The sequence below is a fragment of the Hyperoodon ampullatus genome, assembly GCF_949752795.1.
Source record: "Hyperoodon ampullatus genome assembly, chromosome: 19".
In the NCBI taxonomy this organism is placed as follows: domain Eukaryota; kingdom Metazoa; phylum Chordata; class Mammalia; order Artiodactyla; family Ziphiidae; genus Hyperoodon; species Hyperoodon ampullatus.
In genome coordinates, this window is record NC_136932.1 from 47,985,397 (window position 1) to 48,010,941 (window position 25,545).

The 25,545-nt window shown below is 50.2% G+C and overlaps 1 protein-coding gene across 3 annotated transcripts; it reads left to right on the forward strand.

Annotated features, from left to right (window-relative positions):
- Positions 1–2,307: 2,307 nt before the first annotated feature.
- Positions 2,308–25,545, forward strand: ADAP2 (ArfGAP with dual PH domains 2; the record flags this gene model as incomplete). Of its 3 annotated transcripts, none has more annotated exons than XM_079724736.1 (11): positions 2,308–2,401; positions 3,268–3,398; positions 5,075–5,184; positions 6,323–6,402; positions 7,340–7,452; positions 14,682–14,828; positions 18,666–18,749; positions 22,233–22,295; positions 23,464–23,541; positions 24,247–24,475; positions 25,511–25,545. In XM_079724736.1, the coding sequence occupies 11 exons, from the start codon at positions 2,308–2,310 to the stop codon at positions 25,543–25,545; spliced, it is 1,164 nt and encodes a 387-aa protein (XP_079580862.1). The 3 variants fall into 3 exon arrangements, with proteins under 3 accessions (XP_079580862.1, XP_079580863.1, XP_079580864.1); XM_079724737.1 differs by having other exon boundaries at positions 5,093–5,184; XM_079724738.1 differs by having other exon boundaries at positions 5,093–5,184; positions 23,467–23,541.

A 25,545-nucleotide genomic window follows, 5' to 3' on the forward strand; every position in this document is an offset into this window, starting at 1 on the left:
GTGCCCCCGCTCACTGCAAGTAGAGAAAGCCTGCGTGCAGCAACGAAGACCCAACGCAGCCAAAAATAAAATAATAAATAAATTAAAAAAAAAAAGAAACCCATCACCAACAAAGTTTAACAGTACCGCTTTTTGTTTCTTTTTGTTTCTTTTGTTTGTTTTTGGCAAACCTTGAGGCTTGAGATTCTGGTGTTTTTGTTTGTTTGTTTTGTTTTTAGTTTTAGTTATTTATTTTTTTGGCCACACCGCGGCATGTTGGATCATAGTTCTCCAACCAGGGATCGAACCCATGCCCCCTGCAGTGGAAGTGCAGAGTTTTAACCACCGGACCGCCAGGGAAGTCCCTTGAAATTCTGTTAAATGGAAACTTCCAGAAATAGGACGGGAAGAGAAGAAACTAAAGGAACCTCTCAATCTCTTGCTTCTCGCCATGAAGGAGATGATATATTTTCCCTTGGGTTGGCTTTTGTGGGACCTCCAGGGAGGGGACGCTGAATCTCAAGGTGCAAAGAGAGCAGCTCAGCGGGACAGAGGCACCCAAGAAGCTCCCCAACATCACTGTTCTGCCCTGGCTGCGGAGAAATGATGTCCTTTGCCTGTCCCCTCTTCGTCCCCCACTTCCCCCCTCGCCTTGCCTTCATCCCTTAGGTTGCCTTTCCCAGATTCCTCCTGGGAGATTTATTTCTGTCCCTTTTTTCATCTAAAGCAGCGGAAATGAATCATCTTTCGGCCTGTTTGGTAAATAACTCCATGCCCTCTGACCCCTCTCCAGGCTCTCTCCTTGGTCCCTCTGGAGAGATTCCTAGGCTAGGCCTCACCCCCACAGTCAAGACCCTCCTGGCTGCTTACTCTTGGTAATGTCCCCTTCCCCCAGGGCCTGGAGGCTTGACCTCCTCCACCCTGGGGAAGATGGGAAATGACACAGAGCATTCCAATGGATGATCCCATGAGCTGACCACAGGGGCAGGGGAAGCAAGGGAGCCACTGTGTTTTGAGGGCTTTGTGTGCCATGTACTGGCTCATCTCAATGACCCTATTAGGTGATCTCTCGACCCTCGTTTTACAGATGAGGTGTCCAAGGCTCAGAGAAGTGAAGGAACTTGCCCAGGACCACACAGCTGGTGAGTGATGAAGCCAAGATTCAAAGTCTGGATTTCTGAATTCATTCCATTACACCATGCTGCCCTACGTGTTCGCATGTGTATATGCACGTGTGTTGAATTGGGGATGCTGGCAGATCAGCTGCAACCCACCAGAATGGAAACCTAAGATGATGTGCATTAAGCCTTATGCATATGACAGATATTTGCCTACAGAGGGGATGGCAAGTGTGCACAGCGTGTGCCTTACCGGGAGTCTGTGGATCACTGAGGATGGTGTCAAAGAGGGACAGAGATGGGGGAGGGGCATTCACGAAATGCCCAGATTCAAGACCACCTAAGCCCTGCCCACACCTCACGGTGATGGAACTTCACAGATAGAAATGCCCAGCGGTGTCCCTCTTGGTGAAGCCACACTTCCTGGGGAACACCGTCATGCGACTATGTATTAGACTTCTAAAAATGTGCAGGTGCTTTTTCTAGGAGCTGTGTGGGATACAGAAGTAACTCTTCTGACATCAAAGTATCTAGTGTGCGCATGTGTGTGTGGGGAGGGGAGAAGGAATTAACATAAATATATAAATAACTGTAAGGCAAGATCGGTAGAAAATGCTCAGGGCCAAAGGGCGAAATGGATCCAATAACGGTTCGTATTCTAGCAAGACCAGAAGCTGGAGAGATTACTCCAGGCTAGGGATCAAGGAGGGCTTCCTGAGGAGGTGGCATTTGAATGTCTCTAAGTCTCTGAGTAGATGTAGGATCTATAATACATCAGGAGAACGCTTTAACAGAAGTTAGATCCTTTTTAATTTGCCAAGGACATATGCCCTTATTCCTCTTTTTACAGAGGTGTAAACTGAGGCCCAGAGAGGTTGACTAGGTTGTCCACAGTCACAACGCTAGCCAGTGGCGGGCCAGGATTTGACCTCGGTCCAGGGTGACCGACTCCAAGCCCTGCACTGGGTCCCTGCCGGGCGGGCGTGCGCCTTAAAGAGGAACGCAGCCCGCAAACAGGACGCGCCGGGGGCGGGACAGAAAGTCCAGGAGGGGCGGGGCTTAACGTCCTGCGGGGCGGGACAGGCGGCGCGGGCGGGCTAGAGGCGCCGGGTTTGCGTCCCGCTCCACCTGCGGACGAAGGCGCTGACCATGGGCGGCAGCAGGCCGGGGGGCGGCCGGACTGAGCCCTGCTGAGCCCGCGGGGCCGGCCATGGGCGACCGCGAGCGCAACAAGAAGCGGCTGCTGGAGCTGCTGCGGGCGGCGGGCACTGGCAACGCGCACTGCGCCGACTGCGGGGCGGCGGGTAAGGGCGCGGCGGCGCGTGCAGTCCGGAACGTGGGACCGGCCCCCGGCCCGCCGGCCCCCTCCCCTCCCTTCAGGTCCGGGCCGGTCCAGGACTCCCGCTGGATCCGCGCGTGACCCTTATATCACCTTCGGACCCGGGGCCCCGGCAGCCCTCTCCTCGGCCGGTACCGCTCCCACTCGAACCTGGCCGGGCCGCCTGTTCTCCCCACTCTGGACCTCGACACTAGATCCCGGCCCCGGGTGCCCTGACCATTCTACTCACCTCCCCTGCCAGACACCCTGCCCACCCGAACCACGGTCCTTGACGTCTTCGTTCCGGACCCAGCCACTTCCCACACCCTCGGATCCAAACATCCTACACACCAGGGATCCCAGACCCCGGACCCAGTTCTGCCCTGATGGTCCAGTGCCCCTTCCCAACCCGCCCCGGACGTCCCCAGGGTCCTCCCACGTTCCTGCTCCACAGCACTCCGACCCTGTGGACCCCGAGCGTCCCTGACTCCGACTTCCCCACCCGCAGCTCCCCAGCCAGGCGCCTCGGTGCCGGTCCCTCCCTCCGCGCTCTCCTCTAGGTTCCTCGGAGTCCTGACACTTCCACATCGCGCCCGCCTCAGCCTCTCGCCCCCATCCTCCTCGGGACTCCTTGCAAGATCTTCATCCTGGCCGCCGCCGCGCCAGGGCCAGTGGGCTGATCAGAGGGTTTCATGCTGATCTTAGTTCATCCAAGGCGGGGAGGCTAAGAGAGAAGACATGGGCTGAGCTGGACACCTCCCCAGGCTAACTGCCAAGCCCTGCCTCTCCCGGCGCCCCCTGCCCAACCCTGGTTTCTTCACCCAGCTCCCCTCCTGTCCTCTTGCCCCGCAGATCCCGACTGGGCCTCTTACAAGCTGGGCATCTTCATCTGTCTGAACTGCTCCGGAGTCCACCGCAACTTCCCAGACATCAGCAAAGTGAAATCTGTGAGACTTGACTTCTGGGACGACAGTATTGTGGAGGTAGCAAGGGGCACAGGTGGAGAGCATTGGAACAGCAGAACTGGGGTGGAGGCAGTGGGCAGGGCGCTCCCATTCTACAGGGAGGGAAACTGAGGCCACGAGAGGGGCAATAAGGAGCCAATTAGACTTGCCTTAGACGAGGCCCTGAGTTCAAATCCTAGCTCCATCACTTGCTTACTTACTAGCTATGAGGCCCTGAGCCTGCTATTTAACGCTAGTTGTGAATCTTTTCCACATCTGTATTATAAAGATACCACTACCCCTTCATAGGGCTGCTGTAAGGATTAAATGCAGGCTCAAAGCAGGTACAAAGTAAATAGTCAATTAACAGCTGCTGTTCTCATTCACTGAAATCCTGGACTATAACAGAAGTATCCGGATTCATGGTTCATAGTCCTCCTCCAGTGCCCCTAGCCAGGGAGGGGACCACTTTTTTTCTCCTGACCTACAAAGATGGAGGACACCTGCAGCCCAGATAACACCATTCTGGCCAGAAAACCTTCAGAGAGCAGGCAGTACTAAACTGGGCTGGCTAGCTGAGGATTTCCGGGACTACTGGGGAAGCAGACCCATGTTTACTGAGTACCCATCTGTGCCATGCACTGGGCTAGACCACTGGGCTAGATACTTTACTCATACATTCCACACGTTACTGTAAGCCTACATATGCTGGGTATAGGAGAGAGCAGTGAACAAGATAAAGTCTCTGCTCACATGGAGCTTACATTCTAGTGCAGGAGAAAGACTGGAAACCAGCACCTAAACCCGAGGGTCGTTTCTTTATACCTTATCACTCCCCGGTTATATCTTCTTCATCTTCACGGTGAGATCCCTGAAGCTCAGGGGCTTAAGTATTGCCCAGGCGTCACTCAGTGAATAAATGGTGCAGCTGGGATGCGAACCCTGCTCTGTTGAGATCCAAAGCCCATGCAAATCCTGGAACACAGCCAAGTGGCCACTGGGGAAGGGGAGAATAGGGTTCACACTGCCCAAGGGACATGGATTAAAAACCCGATGTTTTTTCCACACATGCCCTCACCCCAGATATGCCACTGCTGTTACTGAGTGCTGTTGGCCAGGGCCACCCCTGGCACATCTGCCTCTGGGTCTCTTGGGTGCCAGAGGCCCCCAGTGATCTTCCTGACCTACATACTCTATGGGGCGAGCACTGAACTTCTTCCATCCTCCAGCTCCATCTGTCTCCTGCAGACTTGCAGGGACTGCTGCTGGTGGTCCTGGCCATCTGTGGAGGGGGTGGGAGAAAGAACATGAGCTTTGGAGTTAGACAGGTCTGGGTTCAAAGCCCAGCTCTCCACTGACTAGCTGTGTCACCTTGGGTAAGTCACCTAACCTCTCTGAGCCTCAGTGTCCTCACCTCTAAAACGGGGATGGTAATATTACAGTGGTTGAGCGGATCGAATGAACTAATGCAGGAGAGCTGTCAAGTGCTCTGCCTGTGTGAAGCATGGTTGTTACAGCACCTCATTGCTCCAGGTTGGGGCTTCCCAGCAGCACAGATGACCAAGCTGGGTGGGGTGGCGGGGAGGAGGGGAAATGTGTCAAACTCCTCCGGGAGGAGTGTCTCCTGACTCAGCCCAGGAGCCAGTGAGAACAGTGGCCTTCAGGGTAGACCGTGGTTTCAGTTCACGTTTTTTCAAGTTCTAACATTACCCCAAGTTGCTGTTGTCTTGCAGTTTATGACCCACAATGGGAACCTCCGAGTGAAGGCCAAGTATGAAGCCAGAGTCCCTGCTTTCTACTATATCCCCCAGGCCAACGACTGCATGTGAGTGGGTGATTTCCTGGTCCCCCGCCCCCCCGCAACCACCACTACGCCATCTCCTGTGTGGTGGTCTCTTCTACAGACATGCCCGGCAGGTGGAGCCAGGAAAACATTTGGTGCTGTCACGGAGAGCACACAGACCTGATGAAAGCCCCTCTCCACCTTCATAGCTTGGGTTGTCATTTGCCCCCTCTGGGACTCAGTTTCCACAGCTGTGAAATGGGGCATTTTCTTTAGGATCTGTCCCTTTGACTTGATGTTCTCATAGCCTACAGGTGATAACTAACTTGATTAAGAAGCTGCCAGTATTTTAGCAGAACAAATGTGTTTCAGCTATTATACTTTCTACGGAGTCCCACCTTAGCTGTCCCACCTGAGCTCAGTGTTGCTCCAAAGCAGCTGCTTAGGCCCCACCTAAGCACCTACTATGTGCTCTGCACAGTACAAGCCACTTTGTATGCACTTAAACCTCTCAACAACCCTCAGGGGTAGGGAGGTATAATATTATTGGCATACTCCCCAGGTTCAGAGGAGTTAAGTAACTTGCCCTTGGTCACACAGTGGATAAATGGTAGAGTGGAACCAGGTCCCAGGTGGTCAGACCCTAAGACCACTGCTCTGTCCAGTGTAGCATGCTCAGATCTCATGGCTGGGCCACAGGAAGAGGCTCTTGGACTCTCCTGGCTTAAGCTCATGAACATGCAGTGGGATGTGGCAGAGTAGATCGTCCAGGGGAGCTGTTATCTGTCTCATTGACCTAGAGGGCTGAGGCTGAGGTTGGAATAGTATAGTGGTGTGCATATAGCTCACTGGGGGAGATATTTCCCCCTGGGGAGACACTGGCAATGTCTGAAGATATTTTGGGGTGTCACAACTGGGGAGGGGGTGCCACTGGCATCGAGGAGGTGGAGGATGAGCAGAGATACTGCTAAACATCCTACAAAGCACGAGACATCCCTCCACCACTAAGAATTACCTGGTCCCAAATGTTATTAGTACCCAGGCAGAGAATACCTGGCTAGCCTGAGCAGGCAGCCAGGCAGCTGCTGTAATGCTCCCATCCTCAGCTGCGGGGTCTCAGAAAGTTGCCATGGGAAGAGGATGCATCAGACACAGCTGACTAAAGATTCTTTCTTTTTAGGGTCTTAAAGGAACAATGGATTCGAGCAAAGTATGAAAGACAGGAATTTATGGCTGAGGGGAAAACAATCTCACCCCCAGGTAAAGTTATTTTCATCACCTTTTGAGGGCTAGTCCTGATGAGTTCTAGAAAACAAAGTGCCTGAGTATTAGGAACAAGGTCAGCAGAGATACACCTGCCCTCCTTGCTCTGGCCCCAGAGGCCAAGTTGTGGGTTCCTCGGTCTCTGAAATAGCAACACATCGGCTGGTGGGGTTTTATGGTCTGACTGGCCAAGAAACACATTCGTCTCAGGTCCTTGCAGGGCCACAGGGTGTATAGGGTCTTCAGTATAAATTGCAAAATGACTCACCCACCGGGCAGACCAGGAAGAAATAAGACACCCTGCTTCTGGCTAATGTAACCCCTGGTGTGGCACAAGCCTTGGGAAGGTGCATGGACTGGATTTCACCTCCCTTCCCGCCTTTGTGCAGGGCACAACCTCGTCGGTGGCCCTGAACCTGTGGCAGTTTCTGCCCTGCTACTCTGAGTCCAAGCTGACACTGACCCAGAGAGCAAAGTATACAAAACTGCTCTTTGAGGACCAGAGGCAGCCAGTGCTCAGCTCTGCTGGTGGCCAGGAGCACAGAGTATTCATCTACCAGCAGGAGCCCAGAGGTCACTCATTATTCCCACGCTCTGGAGAGTTTCATTAGGCTGATGTCAGCGTGAAGTTGGGCCTCCTTCAGAATCAATCCAGTTTCTTAGGATTTAGCCTACTTAGAGTTTACTATGTCTTCTTAGGAAACAGCCAAGGAAGAAAGTTGAGGGTAGCCCAACTGAAATCATACAACATTGCAAATTTGGCCCCAGACAGGACCCCCATGTCCTGCAGCTGAAATAGCTAAATTAGATCCTAGACATTTTAGCAGCAGGTGAGAGGTTCATTCCACCCCTGAGACCATACGGTACGGGGTTCATGCGTTGCTTGTTTGTCTTGAAGCCGTGAGTGTTCACTATTTCTCATCCTTGGTGGAAGGTAACCGAGAAGGGTTCCTATGGAAGCGGGGAAGGGACAACGCACAGTTCCTGAAAAGGAGGTTTGTCCTCCTGGCAAGAGAAGGCCTCCTGAAGTACTACACTAAAGAAGAGGTAAGTCTTCTCTTACTCCTCCCCAGCGCTGGCTCTCACCCCACTCAGGTCTACATTTTTATTTATTTATTTTATTTTTGGCTGCGTTGGGTCTTTGTTGCTGCACGCAGGCTTTCTCTAGTTGCGGTGAAGGGGGGCTACACTTCGTTGAGGTGCGCGGGCTTCTCACTGTGGTGGCTTCTCTTGTTGCGGAGCACGGGCTCTAGATGCGTGGGCTTCAGTAGTTGTGGCACGTGGGCTTCAGTAGTTGTGGCATGTGAACTTCAGTAGTTGTGGCTTGTGGGCTGTAGAGTGCAGGCTCAGTAGTTGCGGTGCATGGGCTTAGTTGCTCCACGGCATGTGTGGTCTTCCCAGACCAGGGCTCGAACCTGTGTCCCCTGCACCGGCAGGCGGATTCTTATCCACTGCGCCACCAGGGAAGTCCCAGGTCTACATTTTGATCAATAGCGCCTGGTCTCATGTATGAGCTCAGCCACTGAGACTTAGGTACCACACGCTGCTACTTTTCCCTGTTATACAATCCATCCAGTCCACTAAAAACCACACCTTCTCTTCACCTAGAATGGGCTTAGACTGGTCCATGATTAAGCCTTTGATGATCACTTGATTTTTACTTCATTTATTTATGTACTTAAGAAATATTTATTGAGCACCTACTACGCTAGACCTTATTCCAGGAACTGGGGATACAGCAATAAACTGAACGAAGTTCCTGTTCTCCTGGGGCTTCCATTCTAGTGGATGGAGACAGGTGTAACCAAAACATACATCAATACATAATCTATCCAGTGGCAATAAGTTATATGAAGTAAAATAAAAGAGGGTGAAGAGTTAGAGCATGGGGTAGAGGGAGGTGCTACCACAGATGGTCAGGGGAGGCCTCTCTGATGACTTTTGAGCAGAGAACTGAATAAACATGAGTTATGTGGATTTGTGGGCAAAGGGTAGAAGTAGAGGGAACAGTATGTACAGAAGCCCTGAGCATGGTCATGTGTGCTGATTAGAAAAGGCGACCCCTCTGAGAGGGTGCAGCCCTGGTCCCTGTCTAGGCAAGCAGAAGCCTGGATGGCAGTTCTCACTTGTACCTTCAGCTGGGGGCTTTTTGTTCAGTGCACAAACTGCCCAACCATGAGCCGTAGCCCTGGCTTGAGCTGGGAATGTATTCGGTGAGTCTAGAGGACATGAAGGAGGCCAGAGTGCCTGGTGCAGAGTGAGCAAGAAGAAAATGGGGCGAGATGAGCTCACACAGTGGAAGACTTCAGAGGCCATAGGAAGACTTGGGATTTTTCTTTGGAAACAGCTTTATTGAAATATAAATTCACACACCATTGGATTCACCCATTTACAGTGTATAATTAATAGCTTTCAATATATTCATGGAGTTGTGCAACTCTAACCACAATCAATTTTAGAACGTTTTCATTACCCTGAAATGAAACCCCACATGTGTTAGCTCTAGTTCTCCACTCCCCTCCCCTCCCCCAGCCCTAGGCTACCACTGATCTACTTTCTAACTCTATAGATTTGCATATTCTGGACATTTCATACAAATGGAATCATACAATATGTGGTCTTTTTTTAAAATTTTTGTTTATTTACTTATTTATTTTTGGCGGTGTTGGGTCTTCGTTGCTGCACACGGGCTTTCTGTAGTTGCAGCGAGCGGGGGCTACTCTTCGTTGCGGTACGCGGGCTTCTCATTGCAGTGGCTTCTCTTGTTATGGAGCACGGGCTCTAGGCACACGGGCTTCCGTAATTGTGGCTCATGGGCACAGGGGCTTAGTTGCTCCGCGGCATGTGGGATCTTCCCTGCCCAAGGCTCGAACCCCTGTCCCCTGAATTGGCAGGCAGGTTCTTAACCACTGCGCCACCAGGGGAGCCTGTAATAGTTCTTTACATATTCTATACACAAGACCCTTATGGGATATATGATTTACAAAACATTTACATTCTTTTTTTAATATTCTTTTCCACTATGGTTTATCACAGAATATTTTTTTTTTTTTTTTTTTTTTTTTTTTGCGGTAGGCGGGCCTCTCACTGTTGTGGTCTCTCCCACTGCGGAGCACAGGCTCCCGACGCGCAGGCTCAGCGGCCATGGCTCACGGGCCCAGCCGCTCCGCGGCATGTGGGATCTTCCCGGACCGGGGCACGAACCCGCGTCCCCTGCATCGGCAGGCGGACTCCCAACCACTGCGCCACCAGGGAAGCCCTATCACAGAATATTTTTACAAAACATTTAGACTTTTGGATTTTACTCTGCTATTGGGAAGCCACAGGAGGATTTTGAGCACAGAAGTGATCTGCTTTGACTAAAACTTTTGGAAAGGGGCACTCTGGCTGCTACTGGGGCGAGAATGGAGTGGGGTGGGGTGGGGAGGCGAGAATGGAGCAGTGGGGAGGCGAGGGTGGAAGCAGAGAAGCCAATTAGGAAGCTATTGCAATAATCCAAGCGAGGAATAATGGGTTAGATCAGGATAATGGAGCTGGTTAGAAGTGGTCAGATTCTACGTGTATTTTGGAAATAGAGCCAATGGGATCTACTGAAGGATTGGACACGGAGTGTGAAAGTCAGCAGAATCAGGAATGATTCCCAGATTTTTGCCTTATGCAACTAGAAGTCTAGATTTGTCATTTGCTGAGATGGCAAAGACTTAGCTCCCTACGGGGATGATCAAGAGTTCCTTTCCCGTTTGAGATGCTTATTAGTCATACAAATAGAGACTGAGAAAGAAGTTCTCAGAAGTTCTGAGTCTAGAGATTTGGGGAGAGTTTGGAGCTGGAGTCATCAGCATGTAAACTGGTTTAGCAACCGGACTGGCTGGAGTCACCTAAGCAGGGGGTGGGGGTGGATGAGAAAAGATGTCGGAGGACTGAGTATTTTAGTTATTTGTTGCTGAGTGACACACCACCCTAAAACTTAGTGGCTCAAAACATCAGTCTATCGTGTCTCACAGCATGGGTCAGGAATTTGAGCAGGCAGTGGCTGCTCCAGTGTACTCCATGTGGCATCAGCGGAGTGGTTGGGCTGCGCTAGGAGACCCAGGAAGCCTTCACTCACATGTCAGGTGCTTTGGCATCCTTCTTGTGCGTTCTCTGTGATTGTTCCTCATTCAGGAGTCCAGCTCAAGCTTTGTTGCAGCATGGCGGCCGGCTTTCCCCGAGCAAATGAGAATGCTGCCAGGCCTCTCAAAGGTTAGGCCAGGAACTGCCTTCTGTTGGTCAAAGCAAGTCATGCAACTAGCTCCAATTCAAGAGGAGGGGTTATAGATTCCACCTCTTTATGGGTAGAGTGGCATGTGCAAACTAGAAGGGAAGGAATTGGAGAGGCCCATCTTTGGAGATTATCTATCACACTGAGCCCTGGGATATTCCAATATTTAGAGGAAAGATAAGAAGTTTCCAGCAAAGAGAATGTGAAGGAATGGCCAAGAAAGTAAGAGAAGGACAAGCTCTGAGCACTTTAGCCTTCATCTTACTCCATTTCCTACATGCAGAAATTGCTATTTATGTCCCCTGTTGCTTTCCTGGATGGACCAGAGCAATGCCAGAAGATCTGTCCAGTGTGGCCTCAGTCTGGGGCCAGATGAAAAATGATGGGGGATGAAGAGTATTAACCCTCCAAGAGAGAGTGGGGACTTCTTCTCAGTCTTCAGTTTAAATCACTGAAAAATATTGCAAGTACAAAAGGCAGGAAGAAAAAGTGCTGCTACAGAGTTAGGAGCAGCCACCAAACCCCAGTAGCTGTTGTGAGTTAGGATGTGAGTCTCATCCTTGGTTGGAAAAAGTTGATCTCTTTCTCAGTCCTAAGCCTGTTCGGTCTAAAGCAGTCTAAAAATAGAACAAGTTGCCTTTGTTCTTTTTTTATTTCTTTACCCAAATGGAAAAGTTTTAAATTATAAAGGTAACTCATTTTTATGTGAAAATTTTGGATAATACAAAAAAGTGAAGTTTAAAGAAAGCAAAACTCAGAAGATATTTCAACATAGCAAAATATTAATACCCAGGTCACATTTTTTTAAAACCCTAAAAATCAAGAAGAAAAAAACAATCCATTGGCAGAAGAGGCAAAGGAATGGTTTGGTAGTTCACAGAAAAGGAAACCAAAATGCCTGATAAATACAGGAAAAGAAGCCCAATCTCTCTGGCAGTCAAGGAAATGAAAATTAAAATCACAATGAGATATACTATGTATCCACCAGAATGGTTAAAATTAAAAAGGTTGACAACACCAAGTGTTGACAAGGATATGGAGAAACTGGAACGCTCATTGCTGGTGGGACATAAAATGATACAACCTCTTTGGAAAACAATTTGGCAATTTCTAATAAAGTTAAATGTACACTTAACCACATAACCCAGCTTTTCCACTCCTAGGTATTTACAAAAACATATGTCCACAACAAAATTTGTCCACAAATCTTGTTCACAGAAGTTTTGTTTGTAATAGCCAAAACCTGGAAGGTACCCAAATGTTCATCCACAAATGAATGAATTAAAAAATTGTAGTATATCCATAGAATGGAATATTACCCAGCAATAAAAAGGGACAAGCTACTAATAAGTGCAGCAATGTGGATCAATCTAAAAAATATTATTCTGAGCCAAAGAAGACTTATACAGGAATATGTACTGTATAATTCCATTTATATGCAATTTCAGAACAGACAAAACTATACCAGTAGAAAGCAGATAAGTGATTGGGATTGGGGTGGGGTGGGGATTGATGCAAAGGAGCAAAAGGAACTCTTTTAGGGTAATAGTGATGTTCTAGATCTTGATTGTGGTGGTGGTTACATGGGTATATACGCTTGTCAAAAAACTGTACTCTTAAAGCGATTTCCATTTATTACTTATAAATTATACCTCAATTAAGCTGAATAAGAGAACTTAACAATGAGATTCCATTTCAAACCCTTCATATTGGCAAAAATGTTAAAAAAAAAAAAACTGGCAGTGTTGAGTGTTGGTGAGGATATGGGGAAAGGGGAAATCTTCTATGTTATTGATGGAAATTTACTTCCAGTATGTACATTGGTGCAACCACTGTGGAGAGCCATTAGCTAAATAATTTGGCAGTTTTCAGTAAGTCAAAGATGTACACACTTGTGAGCTAGCAATTCCATTCCTAATCGTGACCTAGAGACACTCTCACAGAGGTATACCAGGGATACAAGCTGACAGCAGCAAAAAATCAGAAACAATCTCAGTATCTGTCAACAGGAACATAGATTGATAACTTTTGGTGTAGTCATTTACAAGAGCCAAGAAGATTGGTATATCTCAACATGGACAGAGATAAAATGTTGAGTGACAAAAGCAAATTGTAGAGGGCTTCCCTGGTGGCGCAGTGGTTGAGAGTCCGCCTGCCGATGCAGGGGACACGGGTTCGTGCCCTGGTCCGGGAAGATCCCACATGCCGCGGAACGGCTGGGCCCTTGAGCCATGGCCATTGAGCCTGCACGTCCAGAGCCTGTGCCCCGCAACGGGAGAGGCCGCAACAGTGAGAGGCCCACATACCGCAAAAAAAAAAAAAAAAAGCAAGTTGTAGAATGATCCATATAATGTGATGCCATTTATGTAAATTAAAGCCACATAAAACAACACTATGTATTGTTCATGGGTATGTGTATGTGTGTATAAAAGTGTAAAAAGTGAACTAGAAAGATGAACATCAAACTCATGACAGTGATTGACTGTGGGGAGTGGAGGAAGGGAAAGGGACAGGGTAAGTAGTAATTAAAGAGATTTTGGCTTTATTAGTAATGTCGTATTTTTTAAACAAATTTCCTTTTTGGGAACAATATTGACAAAATTAAATACACTTTTTTTGTATTTTTAGTATTTTTCATACTAAATGTTTTAAAAGGAAAGTCGTCCATTAATCTTTCAAGAAAACCATTGTGAAGAGTGTTGGTGTAAATCTGTCCATACTTCTTATGTATGTGCAAATAAACATATAGTATATACATATAGTTTATGTACATTATATATATACTATATGCATATATATGTGTATATAATTTTTGCATTAATAGGTTCCTACTATACATCCAGTTCTGGGACTTGGTATTTCTCATGCATGGATATCATGGACATTGTTTCATATTAGTAATATTGATTTAAATTTTCCTTTAAAAAATTCTGTGATATTTTATTGTGTGGATATGCCATGATTTATTTATTTAACCCATTATCATTGATGGACATTTCAATAATTTATTCTTTTTTTTTTTTTACTGTTATAAGCAACATGGCAGTAAACATCTTTTGACATACATGTTTGCATAGTAATGCAATTACTTCCTCGGATAGATTCTTAGACGTGAAATTGTGGGTCAAAGCAAAACACTCAACATTTTAGTAAATATGACCAAATTTCCCTCTAGAGAAGACTGTCCACTAGAACTTTCTTCAGTGATGGAAATTTTCCATGTTTGCACCTGTCCAGTACCCTAGCCACTAGCCACAGGTGGCCACTGAGCACTTGAAATGGGACTACGTGTGTCTAAGGAACTAAAGTCTTAATTTTATTTAGTTTTAATTTTAATAGCTGCATGTGGGTAACAGCTATTATGGGACTAGAGTGTTGGTATCATTTTCCTCTCTTATCAGTTATGAAAGGAAGCACTTGTTTTCCCTTTGCCTTCTTAGCATCAGTGAGTGCCCCAATTGTGTTTAGACCCTGAGAACAGAGTGGAGGGTGGGAGGGTGGGAGGGTGGGAGGGCGTGCCCTGAGGCCCCCACACCTGCTTTTATCTGTTTGTTTTATCTATTTTATTTGTTTGCCTTCCATGGATATTTGTTTCAAATTCTTTTTTTTTTTTGGCTACATGGCATGCGGGATCTTAGTTCCCCAACCAGGGATCAAACCCGTGCCCCTTGCAGTGGGAGCACCAAGTCTTAACCACTGGACCTCCAGGGAATTCCTGTTGATTCGTTTCAGAAAAAGTTCTGTGGCTAAAAATTTTGAAAAGTTCTAAGTTAAGGTCTTTCCAAGCCCCCTTTCAGCTCAGAGAGGCCAATCTGATTAAGCAGGAAAAGTGGGATGGCTGAATACAGGACAGCTGTAGAATATCTGTACATCTTGCTATGAGAGCAAGAACATTTAAAACCCATGCAGAGTTCCATACGGGTCATCTGTTTGCAGTTAAGTCTCCCTGGTGAACGTGATGAGAAGTCACCCTGCTGACTGTCAGCATCTTAAGTATCTGCTTCCTCTCTTTTAGGGTAAAGAGCCCAAAGCTGTCATCAGCATCAAGGACTTGAATGCCACCTTCCAGACAGAGAAGATAGGGAACCCCCATGGGCTGCAGATCACCTACCGAAAGGAGGGCCACGTCAGGAACCTGTTTGTGTATCACGAGAGTGGGAAGGTGAGAGCCTCCAGCTCGCTGACCCCCTTGCGCAGCAGCCTCCTGAGATCTGCTGCTGCTGTTCACCTTAACCTATTGTCACTTTTTTTTTTTTTTTGGCCACACCACGTGGCTTGTGGGATCTTAGTTCCCCAACCAGGGCCCACGGCAGTGAAAGCACTGAGTCCTAACCACTGGAATGCCAGGGAATTTCCTATTGTCACTCTCTAGTTGGAGACAGAGGTACAAGTAAAGCAGAGCGAGATCAGGGAGAGCAACCTGGTGGGTACCAGGGGTGTGTCTGGATGATGCACAGCCGTCAAGGGGCATCCACTTAGTAGAAGGGACTATGCCCAGGGATGGCAAATCAGGTGGGGCCGGAGATTCCAAATATGGGAGGAGGAATGGATCAAAGCTTGGGCAGCGGCGCACTCCACGGCCTTGCTTCTCAGCGTTTGGTCCGACACCAACAGCGTTAGCCATCACCTGCGAGCTTCTTAGAACTAGAGTCTCGGGCCCACCCTGGACCTACTGAATTAGAAGCTGCAGTTTAACAGGATCCCCAGGTGATCCTTATGCGCACTGAAGTTTGGGGAAAGCGCCACTTAAAGGTCCAGGAAATCAACTCCATCAGAGAAGAGCAGGCCAATAGTACAGGTTCAAGAGAATAAGCTGGGTCCAAATGAGCAGGGTCATGTGACCGGGCAAGGGTCAGAGATGCTAAGTCGAGGTGAGGAGGGGCAAAGGTGGGGGCTGACATTTTGTGAGTTTCTTTTTCAATTCTGTGCCAGGTGCTCTTCTTGGCGGTCACTATACATCATTTCTTAATCTTCAGATCAACCCTGGAAATGTTTATCCCCGTGTTACAGAGGCATGGGCATGTTAAATAATTTGCTCAAAGTCACGTAGCCAATGGTTCCTGAGCCCTGCACCCATTTCACCTCCCCAAGTGCCTCTGCTGGAGGAAGGACCCTTGGCAGCAGGAACCGGGAACCAGATACAGGGACTCGATCTTCCCATAAGGCCCTAGCGCTGGGATGGTGGCCATGGATCGCCCTCCCAGCAGGCTTCATGCTCCCTCCACATTCTGGGCTGACTTCCTGGTGTGGTCTGCAGAGCTGGGTTTGGAGTCAGAAGCTGGGACCCTGGTTCTTCCACTCCCAGCTGTGTCACTAGGGCAGGTTCCTTCCCTTCCGAAGTCTGCTTGTTTATGGTTGATAACGTCCACCTCCCAGAGGGGTTTTGAGAGTTGAGTGATCAAGAACCATGAACACGAAAGCATCTCATTACGGTGAAGTGCACTGTAAACATTAGTTGCTACTGTAATTTGTTCATGATTGTGGCGGCTGCAGAAGAAGACAAACTCTCGTGCCTCATTTCACATCTGTGTCATTTATGCATTCATGAATTCACTCTTTCGGTAAATCCTTATCGCACTCCTCCCGGCAATGCACGCAGCACTGGGGTGTGTAGTGAACGGGGCAGCGCCATGAGTGGGGTTCTGGGATCTCAGAGTCTCCGGAGGGAGGCAGATGGGGAAATAGGCACTGACGATGCTGTGTGAGGATGGGCTGGAGGCCGTGCTAGGGACACACAGGAGACATATAAGTAGCCTAGTCTGGGGGGATGGGTGGGCTGGAAGTGGGCAGTCAAAAAAGGCTTTCCAGAGGGAGGAGCATCTATTTAAGAATTGTGTGAATATGCTGAAAAGGAGAACACTCAAACCAGCTTAAACAGGACATGAATAGGAAAGATACAGGAGTGTTTATTTCAAGGGCCAGTAGTATGGCTTGGCCTCCTGAGAGATTAGAATCAGGAGCTGTGGTGTGTGTGTGTGTGTGTGTGTTTAAGAGAGAGAGAGAGAGAGAGAATACACCCTAACAGGAACACATTGTTCTATAAAACCAGGAGTGCGAGTAACGTCTCACTTGTTTGTTTCTCTAAATTCAACAATCTCATTCCCCAAATTGCCAAGAAATCTATTATCAGTCATCTTTCTCGGCTCCCTCCCTTGGCTTTACCAGAATCTTGGGACTTATGCAGTGTGGGAGACATGGAGGAGATCCCTGGTTTTCAGTCCACATCGGGCTCACTGCTGTAGTCCCATGTCCAGACTGGCTGGATACCAGTGGCTACCCCTCCACCTGCGCGACTGCTACGAGGACTTTTGCTGCAGTGCCCAAGGTCTCAGACAATTACGGTACTTGGCTCCCTACCACTGACCCAGTTGTAGAGCAACCAGCAACCTGGTTCTGGCCGGTCTCCTCTTTCCTTTGATGCCCCAGCTTCTCCCTTAGATGGGCATAAATGGCGGGGGGGGATGCTCAAACTCATACCCACAGGAGCCAGGTGGGCAATTGAAAAGTAAAGTGGACAGCCTTAAGGCTGTGGCAAACAGGAAAACCTGTATAGAGGACTGAAACAGACAAAACTTCAGGAGCCAAACAAACCTGTATGCAGGATTTTGCCCGGGAGCCACTAGTTTGTGACCAAAGAGCCCTTCCAAAGTGGAGGCCTAGGTGGGTCTTTCATGGGATGGTCCCATTCCCTTAGTGCCTGAGCCTCTAGAAGTTTCTTAACACCCAGGACGGGAGAACTCCGAACTCAGGAATACGGGGGCCAGCAAGTTTGACCTGCAAGAGAGAAAGGGTAATGATGTTTCATACCTTTGAAACCAAATCCAAATGAATTTCTCAATCACCGTATTACATCTAAGTGCAGCACAGCAGCTATTTGAGCAAGTCTTTCAGCTAGCTCCCCAATTCCAAATTCCCGGGAGAAAGAATCTGATAAGCCCTGTCCAGCCTCTGCATTTGTCCAGTTGCTGTGGTCATAGAAGCAAGCGTGGCTGCAACTGTGGGTGGGTGGTGTGTGGCTGAGAATGGGTGGGGCAGTTCTCATAGAATCAGGGCTTGGGTGGAGCAGAAATCTATTACAACATCGGAACTCACCCTCAGGATGAATAGAATGTTCTAGGTGGAAGGTGTGTTGGGGGTGAGGGCAGAGAGTTGGGTGAGGCAGTGTTTCAGGAAAAGGTAATAGCATGTGTTAGGATGGGGGGAGGGACTGCAATGGTTTTGTATGGAAGGAGCTCAGAGGGCCAAGAACTTAGACTGTCTTCCTGAGGGTAGTGGAGAGGACTCTAAGCTAGACTCAGTTAGATGTGCAATTCGAAAATCACTCTGGCTGCCATAAGGAGGCCTGAAAGGAGAGTGGCATAGCAGAGGCAGAGCCAGCTGGATAAAGTGAGAGATGGTGGTGGACACTGCTGAGGGAGGCGTTCTCCCAGAGGGACACAGAAGGTCCAAGCCAGCGTTCGCCTAAGTTGCACTCCAGGTGATGAGCGTCCGCATTGGAGGAGCATCCCCAGGTGCACCTGCCCCCACCTGAAAGCTAGTCTTTGACATCTGAGGACCCTTGCTTCTCAAAGTGTGTCCCAATGACCAGCGTCCCATCACCTGAGAGCTCGTTAGGAATGCAGAATCTCAGGCCCCACCCCAAACCCACTGAATCCAACTCTGCATTTGAACGAGATCCTCAGGTGATTCATACACACATTAGAAAGAGCCAAGCACTGTCCTAGGCCACTGCATGACTCCTATGTGGTTCGCCATGGTCCTTTCCCAGGGCTCTGGGGATCTCCCTGTCAGTGGCTTCCCACTTGCTCAGGTGATGCCCCGGGGCTCTGGCACTGTCCTCCCAGATGCCTGTGACCAGCCCACAGGTCCCTGAGTGGGACTGGGGGTGCGTGCATGTGCCCAGACTCGAAGATCCAGCTGGCTTCTTGCATCCAGCCTCAGCTCCCCGACTACTCTGTCTTATTGGCTGTCCATCTGTCCTTTGTATTTTTCTTTGCAGGAGATAGTGGACTGGTTCAATGCCCTCCGTGCAGCCCGTTTCCAATACCTAAAAATGGCCTTTCCTGAGCTCCCGGAGCCTGAGGTGAGCTAAATGTGGACCCCAACTTCCACATCTCCTCTCTGCCATCTCCTTTGCTTCTTGTCTGCTGACCTCGAAGACACTCAGAGGCCAGCCTCAGTTTGTTTGCAGGAAAGACCTTGAGATTTGGGGTTGGGGACCTCAGTGGGAAACCAAAAGCTTTCTCCTGGGGAGTCTGGGGGTTATGGCCTCACCCCTGGCAAGGCAGCCTCCAAAAAGTGGGTCAGGCTCTCCCCTTCAGGATGCATGGCTACCACCCACAGTGTCAAGGGGCTTAGGATTTGAGCATCTCTTTCTCACCCCTTCTCCCACTAAAATGCACGAATGGTCCCTCACATACTACTTATAAAGTGCTTTTGAGCCCATTTTATCTTGTAATCCCTTTTATCTAGTAATCCCTTGCAACCAGCAGTTAGGTGAGTGTGATTATTCCCATTTCACTGATGAGAAACTGAGTCCCAGGAAGGTCAAGTGCATAACCAAAGGTGTTCTTCACATTCAAACATTCCCCCCTTTACCCTTTCATATTCTGGTATAAGGAAGGTAGTGGGATCTTTTCCATTATCATTCTAACAGGAACAGTCTGCCTTTCATGGCCTAGGTAATGGGGAGCCTGAGAACTTCATTTGATTGTCCTCAAACTTCTGGAGCATCCATCTACCTCTCTCAGGCTTGGTTGGGGAAGCTGTATAGTGGGCTGGAGGATGCTGCCCTGAGCCAGGAGGCCTAGGCTCTTGTGGATGTTCTGCTGCTAACTTTTTGTGTGACCACTGCGGGTTGAGTCACCTCTCTGTGCATCTGTTCCCACATCTGTAAGATGGTGCTTGGTCTGGGTCATCTTCAGGGTCCTTCCAACCCTGAGGTGCTGTACTCTGGTCCTTGTCTTAGGCCTGCTCTAGGAGGATTTTGTAAGAGATAGGGGTGGAGAGACCATGTTAGTCCTGGGACTTTCTTTTTCCTTTTAATATTTATTTATTTAATTAATTAATTTATTTTCTTTCTTTCTTTTCTTTTTTTTTTTTTTTTTTTTTTTTGGCTCTGTCGGGTCTTCGTTGCATGCAGCACTCGGGATCTTCGCTGAGGCATGAGGGATCTTTTCGGTGCAGTGCGTGGGCTCTTTTTTGTGGCGCACAGGCTTCTTTCTAGTTGTGGTGTGCGGGTTTTCTCTCTAGTTGTGGCGCATGGGTTCCAGGGCGCATGGGCTCTGTAATTTGCAGCACATGGGCTCTCTCATTGAGGCGCACGAGCTCAGTAGTTGTGGCCTGCGGGCTTAGCTGCCTTGCAGCATGTGGGATCTTAGTTCCCCCACCAGGGATCAAACCCAGGTTCCCTGCATTGGCAGGCAAATTCCCTACCACTGGACCACCTGGGAACTCCCAGTCTTGGGACTTTCTTTTTTTTTTTTTTGTGGTACTTGGGCCTCCCACCACTGCGGCCCCTCCCGTTGCGGAACACAGGCTCCGGAAGCGCAGGCCCATCGGCCATGGCTCACGGGCCCAGCCGCCCCGCGGCACACGGGATCCTCCCAGACCGGGGCACGAACCCACGCCCCCCGCATTGGCAGGCGGACTCCCAACCACTGCGCCACCAGGGAAGCCCTTGGGACTTTCGTAATCCCAACTGTTAGACCTTCCTTTGAAAGCCTAAGTGTTCCTTAATGCCCAAGTTTGCAGGGAGGAAAGTGTCTGGAACAGGGGTCCATTCCAGACCCAGTGATGCACTGAGATGGCAATTCTCTAGGAGCAGTTCCAGCCAGACCCGGCTCAGGGCCCTCCCGGTCTGCAGAGTCAGCACCCGGAGCTGGTGACTGCCTGCTTCCGTGGGCAGGGCGCTGGGGGTGCTGACTGATGGCTGGAGAGGATGGAGGACAAAGTGCAGATGCCCAGCCCCATTTGCCTGGGCCACAGCTCTCCAGCTCTGCTGACCCTGCGGAGGAGACTGGTCTTTGGCCAACATCCTCAACGCCCTCTTGCCTCCCTCATCCACCATCGTTACCCCCTATCCACTCCCAGTTTCCTCCCCGCCCACCTCTCTCCCCATCTTTCTTCCCCCCTTGTCTACGTATGACGTGAGGTTCTGGGCAACCACCCAGGCCTGGCTCAAGCTCAGGGATCCAGATGCCAGAAACCTGGGGAGCCCAGATGGGGTTGTGGTTCTGTGATAAGAAAACGCATGAGTCCCCTCACCTCTCTGAGCCCCAGTTTACTCATCTGTCACCATGAGGACAATCCCTGCCTCCAGGGCTGCCGTCAGTCCAGTGAGCCAGGTGTCTAAGGTACAGTGAATGGAACCCCATCCACGTGCTTTTCCTTCTTCTTCCATTGGCTTCCCGAGGCCTAGACTCCCCCTGCTCTGGCTCCAGTTCAGACGACTGAGCTGTCAGGACTTGTCTTCTCTCCGGATGAAGGAATTAAAGCCTACAGAATGCGTTTTAGGGAAACGGGAGTGTTGTCCTTGATATTTTCGTTTCGAGCTCACGACTTTCTCCCTTTCAGACTTCCCATTCCTATTCCCAGATGTCATGTCCCCTTCATCCATGCCCTGGGCTCAGGCTCTGGAGAACCCCTGTGTTCTCAGAAACCTGGGCTGTCACTTGAAACTCTAGACTTGCCAGTTTGACGCCCTGCAGCATAGGAGACCAGCATCAATCCCTGGAAGCTTCTCTGAGCATAGGATGGCAAGTTGGAAGGGATCCTGCAGATCACATAGGCCAGTATCCTTATTACGTAGTGGGAAATAGGCCCAGAGAGGCATAAGGTCTTACCAAGGTAACACAGCTGGTTGAGGTCAGACCTGGAGCTAGAACTCAGGTCTCTTGACTCCTAGTCCAGAGCTTTCTCTACTTGCCCACCCTGCCATCACCTCCTATGGCCCTGGGTCAGAATGCCCACCAATGACCAGGTCTTGGCCAAGGGCCTGATCAGAGGGTTCTGCCATGTTTACACTTTAGCATCATAGAGTAGTGGTAGGGGTACCACTAGTGTCTGTATGGTGTCCATCGCCTCTAGATGTGAAAGCTCTTCATCCTACCAATGACGTGTCTTTGAGAAAATCCACAACTACTTCTCTGAGGCCTGGTTTGTTCATATAAACAACGAAGATGATAACATCCACCTCACAGTGTGGTTGAGAATTACACAGAGCCTGACACACAGTAGATCCTCAGAATATGCCCACCTGACACCAGGAGGGTCTCCTCAGAGCCTTGCCTGTGTCCTCCTCCTGGAGTTGCTGAAGGAATCCTTAAACTAAGTCTTGAAACCAAGACTTGGCTGTGCTGGTAAGCTCTGCAGACATCTGGGGTGCTGTTGTCTGGCTCTGTTGAAATGTTAATGTTGCATCCATACCAAATATAACCCCCTGAACCATGCATACACATCCTTCCCCATTCCAAACTTCCCCTTTTTGGGGGAGCCAAGTTCAGTGGGGAGCCTCGGGTTCCTGGGTGTGAGGCAGGGGTGTCAGTGTGTGTCTTTCTTCCCCCAGCTCGTGCCCCTCATCACCAGGAACTACCTCAAGCAAGGCTTCATGGAAAAGACCGGTCCAAAGGTATATCCTCCACTCCCGGGGAGACTTTCGTGGCCCCTGTCCCAGTGGGCAGTAGGGCAGAATTTGGGAGGTGGGAAAATGGGGAACCAGGGGCCGAGAGGAGGGAGGAAGGGGGAAGTAAATGGATGTTTGTGAGTTCCGGGGGGGGAGGACCAAGTGGAGACCGGGTGGCTGGAGTGTGGTCCAGCATCGCTGCAGTTGCTTCTCCCTGTAATTGGGCATCCTCCCGCTTTATCAACATCACCATTAGCTTCCGTCCTCTTAACACCATCTAACTGATCCTCCTCTTGGGAAAGCATAGCTGAAAAGGGACTCCTTGGGGGACAGCTTTTGACTTTCCAGAACCCTTGTGGGTTCTGTGCTGGGGCCCTACCAGGACCGTTCAAGTGATGCAGTGACTAGTGATCAGTCTGAGAGAACACACCTCTATATACCCATGCTTGGGTGCCCAGCTTCATGCTGGTGGGGTGAGGCTCAAAGTCAGAAGATGGGGATGGTGGGGGGTTGTGACGGGCGGAAGCAGGGAAGGGAGGAGGGAAAGGGAAGAGGAAGGGAAAGGTAGAGGAGCTCCCTAAAAAAGAATCCCAAAGCGACAGCATTACAGTGCATTTTTTGTTTTGTTTTGTTTTGTTTTGTTTTTAAGGATGCTTGTTAAGATGACAGTGAAAGGTGTTAGGCAATCAGGGTAAAGGAAGCCTCAGGCAGCTGGAAAACTTGTAAAAGAGTTGCAGGTTCTCTTCCTTCACCAGCTGGTGGCACCGCCCTCCCCGTGGTTCTGGCCAGGGGCTTTCCTTCCCCTGACCTAGCATAGAATTCGGCCAAGGCCAGCACTTTCAGAAGCGCTGAGCAGTAGCCACTTCTGATTCCCCAGCTTCCTTTTTCTGAGACTTCTTGTCCACAGCCTGAGAAAGGGGGAAAACGCTTCTGCCAACCCACGCAGGCAGCACCTGGAGGCAGCAAGGCGAAGCTGGGGCTGGGGGAGGGGGTGGGATGGGGCAGGGGGCGGAGCCTGCAGAGCTCTAGGCCTGGGGAGGGGCGCTGGGGTGTGCGACTGCGGGGCTGGGACCCTCCGGCTCCCTCGGCCTGGCCCGGGCTGGCCCTCTGACCTCTTCCCCCCAACCCCCGCCGCCGCCTGGCCGAGCCTGGTACGAGGTTTCCTCTTTTGCAGCAGAGAGAGCCTTTCAAGAAAAGGTGGTTTGCCCTGGATCCCCAGGAGCGGAGGCTGCTCTATTACAAGAACCCGCTGGTAAGAGCCACTGCCGGCCCCGCCGCTGTGCACCCGCAGGTGGAGGTGGCGTCAGTGCTGGTCGGGGACCATGGGGAAGCGACAGGGCTGGAGAAACCCAGCCAGAGGCACACCTCCATCGTCACTTGTCTCGAAGTCAGTCTTGTGCATGAAGCTGTGCTCCCCCTCACCTTCAGGAAGTCCTGTATGTGTGTCCAAAATGCTGCCGATGTATCAGTAGCTAAGACAGGTGTTTCCCGCCTGGACTCTCTTCCAACCGGAGGCCGTGGAGCGTAGCAGTTGGGAGTGAGGGCTCTAGAACTCGGCTGTCTGGGCTCCGGTTCCAGCCCTGCCACCTTTAGGGGTGCGGTCTGGGCAGCATTCTGTGCCTCAGTTTCCTCCCCCAGAAAATAGGCTTCATAACACGGCCTTCCTCAGAGGTTGCCGTGAGCATTATCACATGAGTTACTACATGTAAAGTACTTGAATTCATGGTGCAGAGTTGACTCTCTGTAAATATTAAGTATCATTTAAACAGATGCCGTATGTGATGTCTTTTATGGTTTGAGCCTTTTAAATTCTGGGTCCCATCTAGCCAAAATCCCCAGCAGAAGCCCCACCCAACACACACACCTCTTACTAAAATGGACCTGGGGGGCTATCAGGCCTGCAGGTGGCCCTCAGCCCCAGGTGTGGCCTCTGACGACCTGTGTCTTCTGTTTTCAGGACGCCTTTGAGCAGGGCCAGGTATTTCTCGGGAGCGATGAGCAGGGGTACCAGGTGTATGAAGACCTGCCTAAGGGCATCCGAGGGAATCGCTGGAAAGCCGGCATCACCATCGTCACCCCGCAGCGGAGATTCATCTTCACCTGCCCCAGCGAGAAGGAGCAGCGCGAATGGATGGAGAGTTTTCGGGATGTCCTCTCCCGCCCCTTGACACCCCTCAACCTCCTCAGTAAGATGCACGGCTTGTTCCTTTGGCTGAGGGCCGCAGGCAGAAAGGGGCTTCTTCACTTGGGTTCAGCTGGGAGCCCTGAAACTGGGGTCATGGCTCCCAACTGCCCTCTTCCCATTTTCTTCTCTTCCTGCCAAAGAAAAGTTCAGACAGTGCACATTATTGCCAGGAAACCCTCTCTGTCCACGCTTAGTTCCTCTACCAGGAGCCTTTCCCTAGCCACGCCTGGAGGAGTTTCGCTCTGGCAGCGCTGTCACTTAGATCCGCTTTTCTGCCTTGCTCAGTCCAGGAGCCTAGCAGCCTCTCTGTCCCTCCACCCTCTGCCCCTGAGTCCCTTTTCTCATGAGAAAACTCTGGCCTGTTATTAAGGTCACAGCGCTGGGCAGCTCCTGGGATTTTGGACTGCTGCCCACTCATAGAGGGAAGGCGATTTTTAGGGCTCTTCTTTTTTCTGGGTCCTTTCATGTGTCTCTGCGCCTCTCCTGCTCTTCCTCTTCACCCCAGATGTGTCACAAGCAGGCTTCCCCATCTGCAGACAGCCCCGTGAAAGGAGGGGAGACATTCTGAGCCAGAGCAGGAAACTTCTGGCCCAGGGCCTGGCTTCTGGGACACCAAGGAGAAGTTCTTTGTTTGCAAAAGTACAGTCTGAGCAAGGGACCCCACACAGCCCCTTTGGAGAAACCCTTGTGCCCATTGAGTCTGACCAGGATAAACACAAACTTGCTACCCTTTCCAAAATCCCAAAGCCAGAGAGCCTCAGAAATGGGCTCGGAAGTTGTTAGTGAGGCAGCTGGTGCTTTTTTCCTCTGGGGGCCTGTGTGTCCGAGTCTCTGTTTTTCTCTGTTTCTGTGTCTGACTCTCTGCTTTTCTCTCCTTCTCTGGTGTGTGCGTCCCCTCTGTCTGTCACCTTTCCAGTCTGTGTTTTACTCCGGTTCCCTCTATCATTGTCCCCCTGTCCCCCTGCTGTCCCTGCCCTCCAGTGGGACTGCATTGGCATGGCCACGCCCCCCAGCCCTCTTCTTGCTTCCCTTGCAGCTGCATCAACAGAGAGTGGCTACAGCAGCAGGTGA